This window comes from Antechinus flavipes, chromosome 1 (assembly GCF_016432865.1).
Source record: "Antechinus flavipes isolate AdamAnt ecotype Samford, QLD, Australia chromosome 1, AdamAnt_v2, whole genome shotgun sequence".
Classification (NCBI taxonomy): domain Eukaryota; kingdom Metazoa; phylum Chordata; class Mammalia; order Dasyuromorphia; family Dasyuridae; genus Antechinus; species Antechinus flavipes.
Window position 1 is genome coordinate 138049863 of NC_067398.1, and position 20677 is coordinate 138070539.

Sequence of the window (20677 nt, forward strand, 5' to 3'; positions counted from 1 at the left end):
AGGGTTTATTGGATTTGCCTTGGATCGCTGAACCACTGGACAGAACCAAGCCTGATCATCACAATCTTGCTGTTACTGTGTGAAATGTTTTCTTGGGTCGTCTTGTTTCACTTAACAACAGTTCATGTAAACCTTTTCAGGTCTTAAATTAGCCTGTTTATTTTTTATAGAACAATAATATTCTATAAACAAACAAGTACTATAATTTATTCAATTATTCCCCAACTGATTGGCATCCACTCAATTTCCAATTCTTTGTCGCTACAAAAAGGACTGCTACAAACATTTTTGCACATATAGGTCCTTTTTCTTCTTTTATGATCTCTTTGGGATAAAGACTCAAAGAGAGACTGCGGGATCAAAGGTTATGCATAGTTTTAAAGCATTTCCAAAATGTTCTTCAAAATAACTGAATCAGTTCATATCACCACCAAAAAATGAATGACACTTTGCAAATCTTAAAGATCTATCTATATAAAATGCTACAAATAGTCATTTCATATTCTATTTTCTTTATGTGTTGGATAAGTTCAGGATTAAATGGACCTTTTGAAGGAAAAAAAACTAAAACATTTTTCCTAATTGGTCATTTTCTCAATAGATTACCAGCTGAAAAGCTGTGTATTTACTCTCCTTTTATTTTTTTCCATTCTTAGAATTGTAATGATTTCTCACTATTAATGAGAGAAATGCAAATTAAGACAATACTGAAGTACCACTTCACACTTCTCAGATTGTCTAAGATGACAGGAAAATATAATGACAAATGTCGAAGGAGATGTGGGAAAACTGGGTCACATGCATTGTTGGTGGAGTTGCAAATGATCCAGCCATTCTGGAAAGCAATTTGGAACTATGTCCAAAGGGCTATCAAAGTGGTCTGTATCCCAAAGAGATCATAAAAAAGGGAGAAGAATCCATATGTGCAAAAATGTTTGTAGTAGCTCTTTCTGATTTGCTGGAAATTTAGTACATGCCCATCACTTAGGAAATGGCTGAATAAATTATCTATATAAAGGTATTGGAATATTACTGTTCTATAAGAAATAATGAGCAAGCTGATTTCAAAAAAAGTCTGGAAGGATATATGAACTGATGCTGAGTGAAGATACATGAGCAGAACAAAGACAATATTGTACACTGTAACAAGATTGTCATGATCATCTGTGATAGATTTAACAGTGCAGTGATTCAGGGCAATCCCGATAAACATTGGATGGAAAAACGCCATCTGCATCCAGAGAGAGAACTATGGAGACTGAATGTGGATTAAAGCATAGTATTTTCATCTTTTTTGGTTTTCGTTTGCTTCATTTTTTTCTTTCTCATGGTTTTCCTTTTGATCTGATTTTTCTTGTACAACATGACAAATTTGGAAATATGTTTAAAATAATGATATATTCAACCTATATCAGGTTGCTTGATGTCTTGGGGGAGGGGTGAAGTAAAGGAGGGAGGGAGAAAAATTTGGAACACAGTTTTACAAAAATGATTATTATATAACATAGCAGATAATAAAGTTCTACCACATCAGACACAATGTGTCTGATTTTTATGAAAACAAAATTTCAACGTTGGAAATTCTTAATTATTGGTCTTTCACCATTGGTATTCTCTTATATAAATTTAAAAAAAAAACTGGAGTCTTTAAAAAGTGAATAGTAGCCTTGGCAGTCAGTCTCAATATTTAACACTTAAAATCCTCAAAATATTTTGCTAATTTAATTTAAGCCTGTGAGAGTTAACATACTGTCTTGTGCTAATGAAGATCATATGCTTTAGAAATGCTTTCAGAGGGAAATACATATAAAACATACACTTCAGTTGTTTTTTTAAATAGTATTTTATGTTTCCATCCAGTTAATGTGAAGAAAATTTTTAGCATTCATTTTTACAAAATTTTGAATTCCAAATTTTTCTTCCTCTTATGAAGATGATAGGCAGCTTGAGATTATATATATGCTGTCATGTAAAATATAATTTCCACATGGGTCACAATTGTGAAAGAAGAAATAGATCAAAAAGGGGAAAAAACTATGAAAAAGGAATAAAGTAAAACATATAGATGCTCTGATCTATAGAGTCCATCAGTTCTTTATGTGGATATGGATTAGTATTTGTAGTCATCTTGGATCATTGTGTTATTGAGAAAAGCTGAGTTATTCATCATTGTTCATCACACAATGTTGCTGATACTGTGTGCTGTATTTCACCTTGCATTAGTTTATATAAGTCTTTCTGGTATTTTTCTGAAATCTCCTTGTTCATTATTTTTGTACAATATGTTCATCATTATTGTACAATAATGTTCTATTGTATTCATACACCACAACTTGTTCAGCTATTCCCCAGTTGATGAATGTCCTCTCAGATTCCAACATCTTGCCACCACAAAAAGGGCTGCTATATAAATATTTTTGCACGTGTAGGTTCTTTTCACTTTTTTATGATCTCTTTGGGATACAGACCTAGTACTGGTATTACTGGATCAAAAGGTATGCACAATTTGGCATAGTTCCAAATTGCTCTTCAGAATGGTTGGATCAATTCATGACTTCACCAATAGTATGTTAGTGTATAATTTTTCCCACGTGTTCTCCAGCATTTATTATTTCTCTTTTCTGTCATATTAGAAAGTCTAGTAAATGTGAAGTGATACCTTAGAGTTATTTTAATTTTTATTTCTGTAATCAAAAGTGATTTTGAGCACTTCTTCATATGCTTTATGGAACACTTTAGTTTCTTCATTTGAAAACTGCTTTTTCATATCCTTTAACTATTTATCAATTGGGGAATGGCTTGTATTCTTATAAATGTGACTCAGTTCTCTATATATTTGAGAAATTAGACCTTAGTCAGAGACTTGCTTTAAAGTTTCCCATCTTTCTGCTTTCCTTCTAGTCTTCTGGTTCTCTGTCTTATTTAAGGCTGATCCTTGAAGATATTAGGGAGGGGATAAGGAGAAGGAGAGGGGGAAAAAATTGGAACACAAGGTTTTGCAAGGGTGAATATTCAAACCTCTTTGCGTGTATTTTGAAAATAAAAGGCTATTATTAAAAAAAAATTTTTTTAATTAAAAAAATTTCTTCTGCATGCTAAAACAGTCCTTGTGGATAGGATATTCTTTGGCTCACTACTTGAACTGATGGAATTAATCTCTTTTTCTGGGTTTACTACTTTTGCTTTTTTCAGTCCACATATTTCTTAATTGTAATTGGGCTTTTCTTCTGTTTATCCTTATCACCAGCCTGAGTTTCTGGATTAGGATTTATTTGGAGCTTTCACCATTATTATTCCTGTATTTAAATTAAGAAGGAAAAAAAAACCCTAAGAATAGCAATCTCTCTACTTAGTATTTTAAATCCTCAAAATATTTTGCAAGCCTAAGACTGAGAGTTAACACTGTCTTGTGCTAATAAAGATCATGTGTATTGCTTTCAGAGAGAACTACTATCAAATATATGCTTCAAAATTGGTTGAGGGAATTCTAAATTTTATAATAGGGATGGTCAAATAACTTTAATTTCATGAAAATAAACAAGTAAAATTGTTTGTTAGGATGCTGCTGGGTACCAAGGCCCTTTTTTTGGGAGGTTTGCATTAAGGTCATAATTAGGCATCTGTTTTGTTCTCCATTATGGGATGAGCAAATTTTTCTTAAAGCTTCTTATTTACAAAACATATGTATGGGTAATTTTTCAGCATTGACCCTTGCAAAACTTTCTGTTCCAAATTTTTCCCTCCTTCCCCCCACCTCCTCCGCTAGATGGCAGGTAGCCCAATACATGTTAATATGTAAACAATTTTTAATAGTCCCCTTTGAGTGATAGTGTGAGATCTTGGAGACAATGTTACCTGGGGCACTCTTTGGAAAAACATTCAATTTTACAAGCTTTTTTTTTTTTTACTGTGCTTATGTGACTCCCAGAGGGTTTTGAAAATCTAGGCACCATTTATTCCTTTGGCTGTTAAGCAGGAATTTCTTTTCCTGAAAGAAGAAAATAAAAGATGACCTAGGACTCTGTGTGCTGCTTCTCTCACAAAGCACATTTGGCTTCAGTTTGAACATGGAGCCTTTTCTCCTAGGCTCTGATCCTATGCCTGCCTGGCAACTTCTTGGGGATGAGGGTACCTGGCCTACAGACTTCACTAACCAGATTGTTATAATATCTGTCTTAAGATTTAGAGGACAGCGTTAATCTTTACCCATATCCCTAAAAGAAATATCTCTTGTTCAACTGGATCTCCAAATGTATTGACTTTTTAAATTTAAGAGTATGATTTTACAGTGGACATCCATATTTGTAGATGTTTTATAAATAAAAGCTATTTTCAAAAGATTTTAAACAAAAGCTGTTTTTAACAAATTTTTTGCTATTGATAGTATTTTGGAATACCAGGCTCTAAATAGTAACAGTCATTCCTATTAGCATTTAATACTTTTTCTGGATCCAAATATGAGCACACATTGAAGTATTTGCTTGGGAAATGATAAAATTAGAGGTTAATATTGTAATATTGTAAACCACCACACCATCATGAACCTTTCTTACCTTAATTTTAGAGAGAATTTATACCCTTTCCAGGTAGTTTCTTTTGAAGGCTACATTGGACCTAGAGGCACCAAAATAACCTAAAAATGGTGTGGAAGAAAAAATTTTACATGTGAATTATTGTATTCTCTTACTCATTTATAAATGTGATCTCAGAATTTGTAACAGCACTTGCACAGCAAATCCTTTGGGATGTGTAATTCTAATTCTGGCCAGCCATTATTGTATTTAATGTTAGTGGATACTTGCCTTTTGCCAGACTATGTATGGCAAATCTTCATCTATGGGGGGGAAAAAACAGATTTCAGATCTTGTTAAGTGATCCAAAAACTAAGGACTAGGAATGAAAATCTTGTTCAAACAAAAATTTTCATTAGACAAATTTTCTCCTACCCCCCCATTCCTTCTGACAACCCTCTCTTTTTTCCCTCCACCTCCCCACACAGCATCTTTCTCTATAGATACTTTAATATTATTCATGTACAAAATAATTTGATGACAAGAATCTGTCTACAGCAGCCATAACAGTATGAGACTGTAGCCCCACGGCTCTCTGGGTGCCTCATGGCTTTCATTTTCCTAATTATTTTCCAGTAACCTGAGACTGCAACAAAATTGGGCTTTTCAAATTTGAGTTCAGCTTTTGCCAGAATGCCGCGTGGCTGTGCTCTGAAGATTTGCTTAGTTCAGTTATTTTAGGCCGAATTTTATCCTAATAATTCGTTCCATATGGCTTTAACTGTGATTTGTCTTACAAATGCTGTTTTTTTCATAGCAGTTGTGCTATTGGTCAAAGTAGTGAGATATTATGGGACTGCGTATGTTCCCCTATTATAAATGGGTTAAACTTAAATGTTTGGGAGATAAAGGAGCCTTCCTAGTTCTTAGATATCGGTTCTGGTTCTTGCTTGGAAATAGAGTTGCTACAAGAAATAGTTTTGTCAGTTCTTGATACAGTACTTAAAACGATGTTTCTTCATAGCCCACTGCAGTGTCTTCGTAGCATAGAAAGAATTTGCATTATCAAAATCTTTTGGAATAGATGCTTTTGCATAATAGTAATTAAATTGTTTTTAAGAAATCGAGCCTTTTCAATTTAGGAATGTAAATTAAATAGCCTTATTCATTTTACTAATAACTCAAAAGAATCTTACCACCACTCCCAGGTCTTCCCTATCCCATCTATTCTCCCTCTGGTGTATATGGCCTTAGCATATGTTATGATTAAGAATTTCCTTTCACATTCCATTGTTAGAAATGAGAGAGTAAGGTAAAATCTTACTGTAGTCTTTTCAGTTGTGTCTGGCTCTTTGTGATCCCATTTGGGGTTTTCTTGGCAAAACTACTGGAGTGATTTGCCATTTCCTTCTCCAACTCAGTTTACAGAAGAGGAAACTGAGACAAACAGGGTTAAGTGACTTGCCCACGGTCATACAACTAGGTGGTTTCTTAGACTGGATTTAAACACAGGAATGAGTCTTCCTGACCCCAAGCCCAGCATTCCGTGTACTGTGGTGCCAGTGATGGATAATAATGAGGTGTTTTGTAGTCATTTGGCCTAGCATTATGTCACAGGTTACATAATAAAAATAATGTTGAAAATAATAATTTACATAGTACCTTAAGGCATTCCAAGAATTCTGTTAACCTGGGACTGAGTTAGCTAGCACTAGTGTTTTATTTTGCACACTCCCTGACAAAAGATCTTTAATGTCCCCAGAATTTCAATAGTGGTGCAGGTGGAGAGACTTGATAGGAACACCAAAGGATGGGACAGAACACACTTGGCCTTAACATATTAGTTCTTGTTCTGCATAATGGAAGTTGATAATGATAAAAAATTTAGAACTAGTAGAGAACTTGAGACTTGTCTTGATATTCTGCCTTTTGTGTGCTACAATGAAAAAGAATCATTAACTGGATTTGGAGTCAGCAGATAAGGCTTTTAATTCCCAATTTTCCTCATATAGGTGTATGACACTCATACAGCAAATAACAGCCAAACTTTCAAGCCAAGACCCAAAAAATCCTGTTAGGTAAACTTTTAACAAGCTCCTAACTCTTCTAGGGAAAAATGCTTTATAAATTCAAATTCATTGCTGGGCAGAAAGATGTAAAATTCAATACAAATGTTCTCAATGTGTCATATCATGTAATACCCAGCACAGAAAATTTCCCAGGTCTTACAATTGTTGTTCTTTTTGACTAGGCAGCATAATTCGTTGTATGAGGCGTCTGGAAGAATTGCTTCGGCAGATGTGTCAAGCTGCAAAAGCTATTGGAAACACTGAGCTGGAGAATAAATTCGCAGAAGGTTGTACCTTATCCATAACCAATGGAATTTTCCCTAATAATTATAATTAGGACCACTTGCTGTCTTGTGGAGGGGAAGGGAAAGAGAAAAATTTGGAAGGCAAAAATGATTGTTGAAATATCTTTTACATCTTATTCCCAATATTTGGGGGAGAGGGGAAGGGAGAGCGCATTAATTAATGTATGTTGGGTTTTTAGGGGGCTTTTTTGCTTTGATATTTGCATTCTTGTACTTCTTATTATCAGTATAATATATAATGGATTGATAATAATATAATGGATTGATTTGGCCCTGCTTAAGGCCAAATTGATGTCGATGGCCTTTGTGTTTAGTCATGAAATCTGTGCTTTAAACAATTCTGATTCTACTTATTCCACATTTGCTTTGTTTTTCTATGTTGTATCAGAACTTTATTTACAATAATCAAAATGTTTGTAGAACTAACTACTAGATATATTAAGGCCAAGGCTAGGGAAATATGATAAATTTCTTTCATGTCTATTTTTCTTTATTGTAGGGATCACCAAAATCAAGAGAGATATCGTGTTTGCTGCAAGCCTTTACCTGTAAAATCATCTTCATTCAGCATTGCAGAGACAAGTTCTTTGAATTTTCTATAAACAGACAACTCATTTCAAAATGGTCTTCATCATAAACATTTTAATTTGTATTGTATTTAAAACAAGCATCATTCTAGCAAAGTATATGACATACACATTTGTACATAAAAGCATTACCACATTATTTTAATAAAAAAAATGTACAGGTGGGTAGTGTTTTAGTGAAAGGCTTGAAATCTTTTGAATGAATTTTAAAGCTATTATTGTGTTAAATGTGACTATATACACAGGTAAAGTGGGCGTCTGAGAGGTATAGCAGCAGCAGTCCCTTAAAGGCTTTTTACATCAGGAAGAAAATGACCATTATCTTTTCCTCCTGCTGTTATCATTTTCCTTTAGAAAGCAGGCAATTGAAGCTCCTTATGCTTGATGATTGCTTCCATAATGATTTCCATTTGTTGGTGTCTCATGCAAAGTTGTGTGTGAGTCCTCTTCTTTTCTTTGCTTAAATGAACATTTTCTTTCTTCAAAGAAATCTGATACAAATACAACCTAAAAAGTAGATTGAAATATTGTTTACTGAAATTTTCTCTACAATAAACAAGGGAGAGAGGGGGACAACGAAGTTTTAAGGGATTTTTGTTTTATTCTTTGTACTCTTTTAGTTACTTTATACATCAGATTCTGTTTGTTGTAATTTGCCTTGGTGTTCAGCTAAGTATGCTGAAGTGAGGACATTTTTACCATGATTAAGGTCCTTGTAGTCAAGGGCTGCCAATTAAGTTTACTTAAGAAGGAAAAAAAAAATCACTCAGTAGTGAAGTCCAGATGATTTATAGATGGAAATCTACTCATCAGATTCAAAAGTTATTCTTTTGCGTTTTGTCTCAATTTCAGGGGAGGTCGTTATTGGGTAGAGATCCTTTGTCAAAACTGTTAAAATAGAGCAGCTTAAGAATTTTTCCTAGATGTGGTTATACAATATCTCCTACCAAAGTCTAAGTTCCATGGGAACAGGAACTATGTTTTCTTCATTACATATTAGGTGCCTAATTTTTTAACTGAATGTAAAACTTCACCTGAAAACATTTTTTTTAAACCTGACTTCCTTCATCTTTAAAATAAGGCAGCTGCACTAGCTACTGGTTTGAAGTTAATGCTTAACCTTTTAGGTCTTGTTATATACTTACAACAAGTATTGCCACCACAGCTCCCTGGATGAGTCCAGTTAGCACATCACTCCAGTGATGTTTATAATCAGAAACACGAGAAAGCCCCACATAGATAGATAAAGCAATGAAAGCAAACTGAAGTGTGGGTCGCAAAAGTCGTGCCCAATCTGCCTTCATTCTGGCTTGGAGATAAAGCTAAAGAGAAAAGAAATGGGGTGAGCAGTGGAGTAAAAGGGCCCTTGTTGTGCCCATATAAAACATTTCCCTATCAACAACTTTTATTTTATGTAATAGTTTTCAAGTTTTAAAAGGTTGGCTTGGTTTATTATTTATGATGAGTGATCATCACAAGAACAAGGCAGTGTGAAAGTCAAATTGTTTTCAATCCCCTTGATACATAGAATGAATGGAGACAGTTAAACATCTACTGTCATTCATTATACAACATGAGGATTAAAACCACTGCCACTAAAAATGCACAAGAATGGGTTTAAATTACAAGATCCACAATATGATCCCAATCCGTAGTCAATTTGCTAAATAAAACTTAATAACTTCTTTGGGAATAAAAGAAAGCCATAAGTGAAGATTTTCACTATCTCCTTAGGCCAGCCCTGACCAGGGTAGAGAAACTAGAATATATCAGATTATATGTATTCTAGATTATCATGTACCAGATTAGTGAGCCACCCCCTTTTCACCATTTAAATTTCCTAACTACAAATTACAAATTTAGAACTTCTAAGAAAAAAAATTGATTTCTGATGTTAATATTTACATAGTGTGTTCCTATTTCATTATACAATCTGATAACACGGTGTTGTGGTATGCTGAGAACAGCCTTGGTTTTTAGGGGTGTTTAGTCATTCTTTAAGACAGTGTTCTTAGATAGCTGATTCAGTTAAGTCTTGCTCTCCAGACACAGGACCAGCCTGGTTTCTACCAAAAAAGGCCTTTGCTCTATGAGTTTCAAAAATTATTACTTCTTCCTAGCATTAAGCCCACTGATTTTAGCCAGCCATGCCCTATGCAATTAGAACATATCCAGGCATCAGAGAATTATCAAGTATAAACCCCCTCTCCCTCATTTGTTGATCATATAATGAGCTCACTATGGATCTCCGTATTCCCCTTTCTGATACATCCTTATTATCTCTGAACCATATAGACTTGGAAGTTCTTACATAGCTTGAGTTAACACAATCAATTAATCCCATCTCTTCTAAGAGTAAGGTCTACAGAGACATAAAACAAGCACTAGGGAAATATCGACAAAACCATCAATGACACCTTCAGGAATGCATACTATAAAAACAGAAGTGTCACCGAGCATAGTCATATGTTACTCCCAAAATAAAATTACTTTGTTGATAAGCAACATCTCAGTTCTGTTGGTAGATTTTCAATGGTTCTTATTTCTAAAACATTTCTTAAAAATTTCAGACCCTTAAAATCAGAATTTCCCAAATTATAGAGGAAAGGAACTCTCAAAAGAAATAAAGGTGAGAGGTTGAAGTTCCAGATGAGTTGCTCCAAAAAGCAGAGGAAAACTTCTGCCAATTAGATTGTTGAAGGTTTGGACAATAAGGGGAAAGATGAAGGGAAACAAAGAAAAGTAGCAGGAAGGAGCCTAATCTGAGATGGTGGCAAAAAGGCTTCTGGACACAAGGCAATTCACAAAGGTCAGGAAGCTGGCAGAAGTACTGGAGGAAGGAGGTGTGGTAAAGTAACTGGGATCATATCCAAGGATCACAGTAAGAACAGTCCAGGAGCTACATGAGAGAAGCCGTCACTCCTCTAGGGAAGACAGTAAAATGCTGGGGAAAGCAGGAATTATAAAGAAAAATCTGTGATGAAAAAAATCTTCACCACCCACCAAAAGCTACCCATGAAAAGAGGTTTGAGACAAGCTAAAAATCACAAATTTAGAAATGGAAGAGACTTCATCAGAATAAATGCTCTTAACTTACAGTTAAGAAAACAATCAAATAGGTGAAGGAATTAGTTCAAAGTCATGCAGATGCCCCAGAATCCCTTTTCCCTATAAGTAGGCTTTAATACAACAGGGAAAATAGCATTGCATGATAGCACTATGCAGGGGTAAGCTGGTTTTCAAATTTCTTTCCCTCAGTGTCTTTACAGTCGATCATGAGGTACTGGTGGCTTTAGCCTTCTCAGACACATTCATGGAGGGTTAACTGCTCTGTTGAAATTCAGAGTCTGCTGAAACAGTTTTTCAGAAAACTAAGCAGTCTCAGCTTTGCTTTAAGTCAGATTCAACTACAGAAAAAGGGAAGGCCAAGTATGAGGAAATCGTAACTTGCCATGATGTGTTCCATTGGATTTATCCTTCCCTAATGGCAGGGGGAAAAAACGATCCAGTCTCCTGGCCTCAATTATCTAAGTGGAAAATTCCAAAATTTTTCTTCACCCCCTAAAGTAGTACTAACAAGCACCTCAAGTTCAAAACCTGAAACAATTCATTACTATCACCCGGACTGAGGGATGCCCTCTAAACTGATGAGTTATCTGCTATAGGATTGGGCACTACGGTCTTCTATGACTCCTTTTTCCTTCACCAGATTTCCCTTCTTTCAAGTCTTCCATGATTATCACCCAAGCAGAGATTCTACCTTTTCAAGTAACCAGTACTGGGAAAACTCAAAGACTCGAGAGAAGCTTAAAGGAGGACAATGTGAAAGATAATCATGAGGAACTCAATGAAATTAAACTGCTATAAGGTAAAATGATTCATGTAACTCCCAAGAACTTTATCACTGTTATTATTAAAAATTTGTAATGACAGAGGCCATGGATATAAATCAATTATGTTGTAATGATTTAAAAGAAAAATGGAGTAGGAAAGAGGAATTCACTGGATGAAGGGGAAAGAGAGGTAGAATGAGGACTGCTTTCTCATATTGAAAAAAAGGTGAAAGGAAAAGCTTTTTATATTGGGGGGGAAATGGGAGGGAGGGAGAGAGGCAAAGCTTGAACCTTATTATCATAAGAATTGGTCCAAAGAGTAAAGTAAATAACATACACACTCAGTTATGTATAGAAATATAACTTACTCAACAGGAAAATAGGAAGAGGAGAAGATGATGATGATATGTAGGAAAATACACAGTAATCATAACTGTGAATGTGATGAGTTCCCTCCCCCCCCAAAAAAAAAAAAAATGGAAGCAGATGGAATAAAGGCTTAGAAAATAAAACCCCACTATATATTGTTCAGAAGAGTGAATGTACAGGTTGGAGCAGAATTGAATATGCTTCAATTGAAGTTTAAAAAAAAAAAAAAAAAAAAGATAGGTAATAACCACAATCTTAGACAAAGCAAAAGCAAAAACAGACCTAATTACTAGAGTTAATCAGGAAAATCACCTTTGGCTAAAAAGTGCTATAGATGATTCTATTATAATTTTATACAGCTAATTTCTCCAATAACAACCTCATTTCTCAAATATATAACAAATATTTAATTGAGTCAAATTTATAAAAATAAGAACATTCCCCAAATGATAGTCAAAGGCTATAATCAGGCAGTTTTCAGAAGAAACCAACCTATGGTCATGAAAAAACACTGTAAATCACTTGATTAGAGAAGATAAATTATAATGACTCTGAAGTAGTACCTCACATCTATCAGAAATGACAAATGTTGAAGGAGATGAGGGGAAAATAGGTATACTAATGGATTGATGGGAGTGGTAAATTGGTCCAACCCTTACGTAAGAACAATTTGAAACGAGGCCCAAAGGGCTATAAAACTGTGTATACCCTTTGACCCGATGGTATTCACTACTAGGTCTGTATCCCAAAGAGAACAAAGATAAAAGTATCTATATGTATAAAAATATTTATAGCAGTTCTTTTTGTAATGGCAAAGAATTGAAAATTGAGGGGATGCCTATCAGCTAGGAAAAGGCTGAATAAACTGTGACAAGATTGTGATGGAATACTATTGTGCCATGGGAAGTGACAAAGGGAATAGTTTCCTGAAAACATGGCAAGACCAATATGGAGTGACATAAAGTGATGTGAGATCCCTGGGAGATCATTGTATGCACTAACAAGAATGTTGTAATAATGATCAACTATGAAGGAGCTGGTTATTTTGATCCAAGACAACTGATTAAAAAATGTTACATGTCTCCAAAGAGAGAACTGCTGAACTTTGAGTGCACAATGAAGTATAATTTACTCACTTTGTTTTTCTTGCTCTTTTTAAAATATGGCTAATATGGAAATATGTTTTGCATGATTTCACATGCATAATTGATATCACATTGCTTGCCTTCTCAGTGGGTGTGGGAAGACTTTGGAGGAAGAGAGAATTTGCAGCTTAAAATTAAAAAAAAAAGTTTAAAAGTTGCAATTGACATCAAGAAAAAAAATACTTCTGGGAATATATAAGTACTAATGGTATGGTCCTCATTCTAAGGCCTTTCTATTGAATATGGTCACACAGTCTCAGGTACAGCTTTGTGTTTATCCCCATCCAAGGGGAAACTATTGCAGCAAGAATGAAAGTACTGTGTCCAAAGACACCCTGTCCCCTGCCTCCTGTCCAGTGAACAAATGCTGCTTTCCCTGAGACTATTTCAGAAGTCAGAAACGATACCCAGTGCGTTTTCTTTAGGGTAAACAACTCCATCTTGCACCTTGGAATAGAAACTCTAACTGAAGTTATTCTCTGATGCCAGGAGTTCATGACTGGGAAGCTTTTGGCCACCAAAAACCATCTTTAAATGACTGTGGAGTCCTGCTTCAATTGAAGATTGGCCCTGGAGACTGATGCCCAGGGTAATAAGATGAGTCATCTGCAAAAGATTTTATTTTTTTTGCGGTCAAACGTTTTACATAAATGTGAGGGCTGGAAAGCAAGAAGACATCTGTGTATTCAGAGGCTGAAATGAAAACCGAGTCCAACATCCACGTCAAGTAAATATTTCCATTGCTGATATTCAGTGAAATGCAGCACACAGCTGTTTCACTTAGAAGAAAAGACTCACTTAAAAAAACAAAACTATTTATTTGGATTTTTGTTTTCATTAAAGCTTTACATCTGAGCTTGACAGACTTAATCATAAAACTTGTATTTAGTCGAGTTAATTTACTCCCTATTATTATTTCTCTAACTGCCTTCCTCCAAACCCTACTTCTTGCCCACAACTGGCTCCACAGCAAGCCTGTCTATGCACAAGCGGGCTCTCTGCTCCAGGGCAGCCTCTCTCCTTCCCCTCTGACTCCTTCCCACAGCATACAGCAGGATTGCTGACTGACAGGGCACACTATGAGCTGTTACCCCCACTCCCCATCCCCTAAATGCTGGATGCCTTGTGAGAAGAGGTCCTGCTAGCAGGAGGCGAGTGGCCAACTTCCAAGACTTAGTCATGATAACCTCCTGTGAGCGAGGGCCGTGGGATGCATGAAAGACATGACAGTGGAGTTGCTGAAAGAGTCAGAAGGGGGGTCCAAGTTATAAAATATAAATATAGGGCCTGCATTAGAGGTTTAAATTTGGGGCTATGAAAGGTAGAGGAAATAGAGGACGATAGCTTGAAGAGATGGAGTTTAAATAAGTTTTTCCAAAAGACAAGAAAATCCTAGGTACATCTGTGGGTAGCAAGAAATAAGTCAGGAGATAAAGACTGAATGAGAGAAAGAAATGGAGATCACCAAGGATCTCATGAGCTCCTGGGTAGGGATCTAGCATCTTATGCTGAGCTCTGGACACACACTTTTAGCCACCTAATGGACATTTCAAACTGGACCCACACACATCTAAGACTCATCTTGCCCAAAACAGAATTCAGTTGTTTTCCATTAAAAAACCTACCCCACCCCAAATTCCCTGGTTTATGCCAAGGGCACCATCTCTTAACATAAGCATTGCCCGGGTTGACAACTTCCATGTTATCCTTAACTTTTCACTCTCCTTCCCCTCCCAATATTTAGTTAATTGCTGAATCCTGTCATTTCTACCCCCACAAAATTGCTCCCATTCATTCCCTTATCTCTGACTAATCCTAAATCCAAGCCCTTTCCTCGACTATTTCAAATAACTTTCTCCTTAGTCTTTCTATGCACAGCTGCTAAAGTAACAGATAGATGGAAGGAAGGAAGAAAGGGAGAGAGAAAGGAGGGAGGGAAGGAGGCAGCGAAGAAGATGAACTTATTAAAGATTTATTGTGTTAAGGCTTCTACAAACATTAATTTAATCATCATCTCCATTTTCCCTTTGAGGAAACAGAAACTGGTTCACCCTGGGTCACAGAGCTAGTCTCACACTAGACTGAACTCAGATCTTTCTAATTCTGAGGCCTGTGCTCTACCCATTATGTGACCTGTTTGTTTGTTTTTTTGAGGGGGGAGAATAAATGTTGAGGACCTTCTGAAGTAAAGAATGATCCCCATCACTCCAAACAGAAAGCACGCCACGACAGCCTCTATTATATCAATAAAGAAGAGGCCAGGTCTTCAGCTACAAAGGAGATGGTGTTACAGGTACAGAAAAAAGGACTGGAATGGCCAGTGTAATATGGTCTCTGCCACAGAAGAATACCAGTTTTATTGGTTCTCTCTCCAAAGCAACTGGTTACACCTGGCAGCCTCAATAGCATTAGTCTTCCATTTTCTCAATCTCCTATAATTAGGGAGAGAGAGAACTTAGTGATAAAAATGTGCATGTAAAGTTGCCATGCTGACGAGCCTCTACTAAACAGTTGAAAAAAGGCAGTGGAAAAAGCTCAGAATTTATTATCAAGGTCACAGTTTTAACCAGATTTATGGAAGAGATTCATCAAGGCCAGTTCTCCTTGGATGTTGTTTATACCCCAAAATTCAAACTGCCTAGCCAAACACAAACAGATACACAGGACATAAGGAGGAGAAATGGACGATTAAACATGTTCTAGGAGAGACTTAAGGGAGTACTTGTTTCTCCAAAGTATTTGCTCATACTGTGAGAACAATACAGCCACAGGACTCCAATTGCACATAATTTAAGAACAAATGCAAAGCAGTCAAATCTAGAGAATAAAATGTACAAGGGAAATATTAAATGCCTTCACCTATTCCCCAAGAGAATGCATTTTTGTTTACTAGCAAAAATCCCTAGAATGCTGAGCAATGAAGAAAGGATGAAATATGGAGCTCAAGCTACATACTAGTATTAAAAAGGAGGCAAGTAATGGCCAGAGCTAATCCATTCCAAGAACCATTCCTACGGTAGAAAGGATAGTAGACTCAGAATCTGGGGAAAACTTTGCATTTAAAAAAATAGAGAGAGGGGCAGCTAGGTGGCGCAGTGAATAAAGCACCAGCCCTAAAGTCAGGAGGACCTGAGTTCAAATCTAAACTCAGATACTAAACACTTCCTAGCTATATGACCCTGGGCAAGTCACTTAACCCCAATTTCGAGAGAGAAACAGAGACAGAGACAGAGAGAGAGAGAGCGCGAGCATGTAGATTTATAAGAGGTTTTTAAAAGGATAAAATTAGAGAATAAAAGTAAAGCACTATATATAAATGCAAAAGTATCACTCTCTAAGGTATCATCAAAGATTGGGAATCAATATTCTAGTCAAATTCATGTCAAATTCATTCATGCTCATAAAAGAAAGCATTCCATTTAACGGTGATAGACCTCTCTTTCTTTCTTTCTCTCTCTCTCTTTCTCTCTCTCTCTCTCATTCTCCCCCCCTACATTCATTATGCCTACCATCCCTCCCCTCGTAAGGATGCGTGTGTTATATCATTTAGAAAGAAATATACATTTTGTAATAAGTTTACCTCCTACTAAACAAACTCAGGAAATTAGAAAGCTGTTTATTATAGTCTATACATGGGTAAAAAAGTCATATACCTTAGTGATTTTTCAGATAGATATAGGTATGTGTTTTAAAGAGGAAACTATAAGCTATAGTTGGAATAAACTCCTTTCTGCTAAACTGGTATCATTGTTGCTTTCTCAAGAAATTCAATTAATGTAAAACAGAAGTCCATCACAGTTGCCAGACAAGAGTCCAACACCACTATGTCTTTCTTCACCCAACTCCTTCCCCCAAGAACCTAATGTAAGTGTTTTAAGTTGTGGTTCTGGATTTTATACATATAGCACCTATATATTGTAAATTCTTTAAAACAAAGGGTTAGACGAGGTCTTTAGAGTACTAGATTTTAAAACAATTTTTTATTCTTTTAAACATCAGAAGGAGCAGAAGCATCAAATTATGTAAAAATTTTATAATTTTATTTGGAAATAAATTTTCATCTCATTCTCTATTTTTTTCCCTTTTGGATCTTTTTAAAAAGGCACTGTGATAACTGACACAGCATGTATCTTTGAAGTGTACTTAAATATTCTTATATTCTGCTTTTCTGTTATTAATTACTAGCTCAGAAAGCAAGAAATTTAACTCCAAGAATTTTTTTCACTAATCTCCATCAAAATCCATGGGTCACTTGGTACTACATATACATTAAAGTATTTAGTGACCTTCAGATGAAAGGATTCACTGTCTTAAGGAAACGATATGTTCTTTTCCAGTTTAGCACAGCAAAATGTGACTGCAAATCTATAATTCTACCTTCCAACTGTGTTATTAATACAAATTACCATGTTTCCATACATGCAAGCAATTAGAACTGGTCCTTAGGTTTCAGGAAATTAACTAGATGACAACAAAGCAGCCGCTGACTAGACCAAACTTGATTATCTGAATGTAGTGCAGAAGCCACATCAAAAATTCCAGATTTTTGGAATTCCAGAGTTATTATACCCACTCCCAATACCACAAGGAAAGAAGAGAGTTCTCTAGAAAATAAGCTAGCAGGGGAATCTGTGTCCCATTCTTCATCAAGGGGCATCTCCTCAATTGGAAGGGCAAGGCAAGGAAAGTGTCCTGGAATAGTCAGACAAAATCATGACCCTACAACCAAAGGCCCATCAGATGCAGATAACTGATGCTCATCCAAAGGTTGCAGTTGCTTCAAAACAAAAGGACAAAGGTGAGCGAACACAGGTTGAATGAAAAGTGCCCTGGATTTAAAATCAGGAAACCTCAGTTCAAGTCCTGGTTCTTTCTATCTCCCACCTGTCAGATTAGAAAAACTGACATCAGTGCACAAGGATCTGAAAACTGGTCCAGCTATTATATAAAGCAATTTACAACTATTGCTGCCTAGCCCACAATCTGTGCATTTGTACCCTTTGATGAAGTTATACTAGGCTTACAACCCAAAGATAAGAATAAGAAATCAAAGGAAAATGCATACAAAAATATTTTTTAAAGTTTTGGTTGTGAAGGAAAAGAACCAGAAACTAAGGGGTGCCCATTAATTTGAGAATAGGTAAATTAAATTATGGCATAAGAATAAAATCACGTTATAAGAAATAACAAAAAGGTTCTTCTTCAAAGAAAACCTAGGAAGACTTCTAGGAAATGATATAGAGTGAAATGAGTGGAACTAAGGGAATAATTTATATAATACTAACAACTTAATACAAATAACCTCAAAAAATTTAAAAACTCTGACCAATGTAATAAATAATCACCCCAGAGGACCAATGATAAAATAGGTGACTTGATAATGCGGTATTGACAAGATGCAGAATAAACCATCTATTTTTGGAGATAACCCATGAAGGAATGTAATTTAATTGATTATGCATTTTTAGGACAGGTAGCACAGTGCTAATCCTGGAATCAGGAAGACTCTTCCTGAGTTCAAAGTGTCTGACCTCAGACACTTCCTAGCTGTGTGACCCTGGACAAGTCACTAAATCCTTTCTACCTCAGTCTCCTCATCTGTAAAATGAGCCAGAGAAGGAAATGGCAAACCACTCCAGTATATTTGCCAAGAAAATCCCAAATAGGATCACAAAGAATTAAACGAGACTGTCAAACAACTGAATAAAATGCATTTCTGTTATGAGGTTTTGTTTTTATTCCTTTTTTCTTTTCCCTACTGGGAAATAGGAAGTGAGAGGTAAGAAAAAATGATTGCTTGTTAACTGAAAAAAAAAAAAAAAACTTTAAAATCATAGCTCTTCATGTATTAGCTGTGTGATCCTGGGCAAGTCACTATCTCTCTTGGCTTCAATATCTTCAATGTCAAAAATGAGAAACCCAGGTTTTTTATTTACATACAGGTTTCCTTTTGTTTTAAATCCATTATGTGAAAACCACCAAAGACCTGCTTTCCAAAGGCTAACAATAAGGTGGAATCCCAGCATTTCATTTAGAGAACATACATAACAAAGGCTGGCAAATCCGTAAAAAGTTGTTAACCAAGAATTAAAGCATTTAATAAGCTGTGATTTTGGATTCAGACATTTGAGTCTCCTCAAGAGCTACACAGTTCTAAGGTACATGGTTATCCAAACAGCTTCCACAAAGAGCAAGCCAACCCTTCAATGCAGCTTAATTTTATGAACAAAATAGTTGCCAGGAATGCACTCTTTCCACAGAAAATGGTTTGCCCAGATTTCAGTGGTTTGCATAGGTTTCACTTTTTTCCCCTGGAAGTTTCAATAGTCCTCTGACACCTTCATTTTGGAGTTACGGAAACACTGGCATAAAATGTAGACACGACCGAAAATGGAGCAATGCACAGACTACAACCCTGATTCAATCAATCAGACTCAGGGTTTTGATCTTATTTAATGCCAGGAGATTCAGGGAAAGATGAGGAGTTGAAACTGTTTTAGATTAATGGAAAATAGCCTAGGAAATATGTCAGAAAGTGGAAGACAGCCCAAAACCTGCTCAAAGTGAAGCAACCAGCAGCTGCCTTTATTTTAAAAGCCTTAGACACCAGACACTCCAGAGGGGAAGATCTACCGACTGAGAGGAACAAAACTGGTCTCAGTTTCCTTTCTAATGAGAAACACGGCATTATATTATCAAGCAAGACAAATCCCCTGAGCCCCGTGCTTTATGTTGATGAAAGAAAGCAGTTGAAAATAATTTTCTTCTAATGTACAGAAGCTACTGTCTTCCTCATCATATTCTAAGGAACTTCTAATGCTGGGAAAACTGTTTTGGGGAAATAAAATTCCTAGAGAAAAGCAAATCCAATGGTTCTTACTGCAACCTGCTGGGAGAAATCTCCAGCTCTGTTTGGGCTCCTGCAAACTGTATCACAATCCCTGAATCACAAAAAGGTAGACTTTCCCACTTTCCCATTACCTACATGTCTTCCCTAAAAGCCACCATTAAGAGCCTATCCTCAAACTGATCATTCCCTTGGCCAAAGCACAGACAGAATGTCTATAACAAATGGCTAGTTTGCCCTTTGTTCTTAACTTCCTAAATTAAGGTATATTTTGGCTCTTAATATCTCACGCTCCAAATCTCTTCCATGATTTCAATTCTATATGATGGCAACTAAATCCAATGGACTCCAAAGAGAACTCTCTTGGAAATTGCTTAGATAATTTCTTCTGCATGTCAAACAGCACGGAGAAATACACATACTGAATGTATTAACTTCTAACTGTACAATATATATGAGTAAGAAATAGGAAATACTTACTGCGAGGAACAGCATGCAGTACATAGAAAATGAAGAATGCCCAGAATAAAATGATAATCTATAAGAAAAAAGAAATGAAAAAGAATGACATTAACTTCCTTTCTTTTGCATTAATTCACTCAAATAATCACTAAAATAATCACTAAAATTTTCACAACCAGAAACAAATATAAATTTTTTTATTTACCCCCAAGACTCATAATACCCTATACTCCGAGGTATCTCATAGAAAACAATTTAAATTTCCAACACACATAAAATTATATAATGAGAACAAAATACTCAAAACAACAAATGATTCCTACAAAATGCACCTAAACTGAACCATGTTAAGCCTCTGCTACTCAAGAACCCTAAATTCTATAAAGAAAAATTGTTTCTTAGGTGACATTACAGTCATTTTTCAAAGGTATTTGCATGCTAAGGCAATTTTATAAGACAGTTAATGAAAAACTTAGTAAGTCTCTACTTGCTCCTCAATATAAGAGCAATTCCTTGAGACTCATGCCAAAATTGACAAAAATTCTGGGA

The 20677-nt window shown here is 35.8% G+C and overlaps 2 protein-coding genes and 1 long non-coding RNA gene across 4 annotated transcripts in view; 2 read left to right on the forward strand and 1 right to left on the reverse strand.

Annotated features, from left to right (window-relative positions):
• The window catches only part of MTREX (Mtr4 exosome RNA helicase), an 88393-nt gene extending 80739 nt beyond the window's left edge, over positions 1-7654 (forward strand). Inside the window, exons 26-27 of the mRNA XM_051990766.1 lie at positions 6763-6867; positions 7385-7654. Of these exons, the coding sequence (XP_051846726.1) occupies positions 6763-6867; positions 7385-7437 (158 nt within the window). The 3' untranslated portion in view covers positions 7438-7654. The remainder of the gene's footprint in view (positions 1-6762; positions 6868-7384) is intronic.
• Positions 7508-20677, reverse strand: part of PLPP1 (phospholipid phosphatase 1) — a 115291-nt gene continuing 102121 nt past the window's right edge. For both annotated transcript variants that reach the window (XM_051990781.1, XM_051990774.1), the window contains exons 4-6: positions 20147-20204; positions 8618-8794; positions 7508-7979 (exon numbers count right to left, since the gene is read on the reverse strand). In XM_051990781.1, the coding sequence (XP_051846741.1) occupies positions 7848-7979; positions 8618-8794; positions 20147-20204 (367 nt within the window). In that variant the 3' untranslated portion in view covers positions 7508-7847. The remainder of the gene's footprint in view (positions 7980-8617; positions 8795-20146; positions 20205-20677) is intronic.
• LOC127557475 (uncharacterized) lies at positions 8801-16557 on the forward strand. Its single transcript, XR_007952590.1, has 2 exons — positions 8801-11340; positions 13309-16557. It is a non-coding gene; the product is annotated as an uncharacterized LOC127557475 (long non-coding RNA).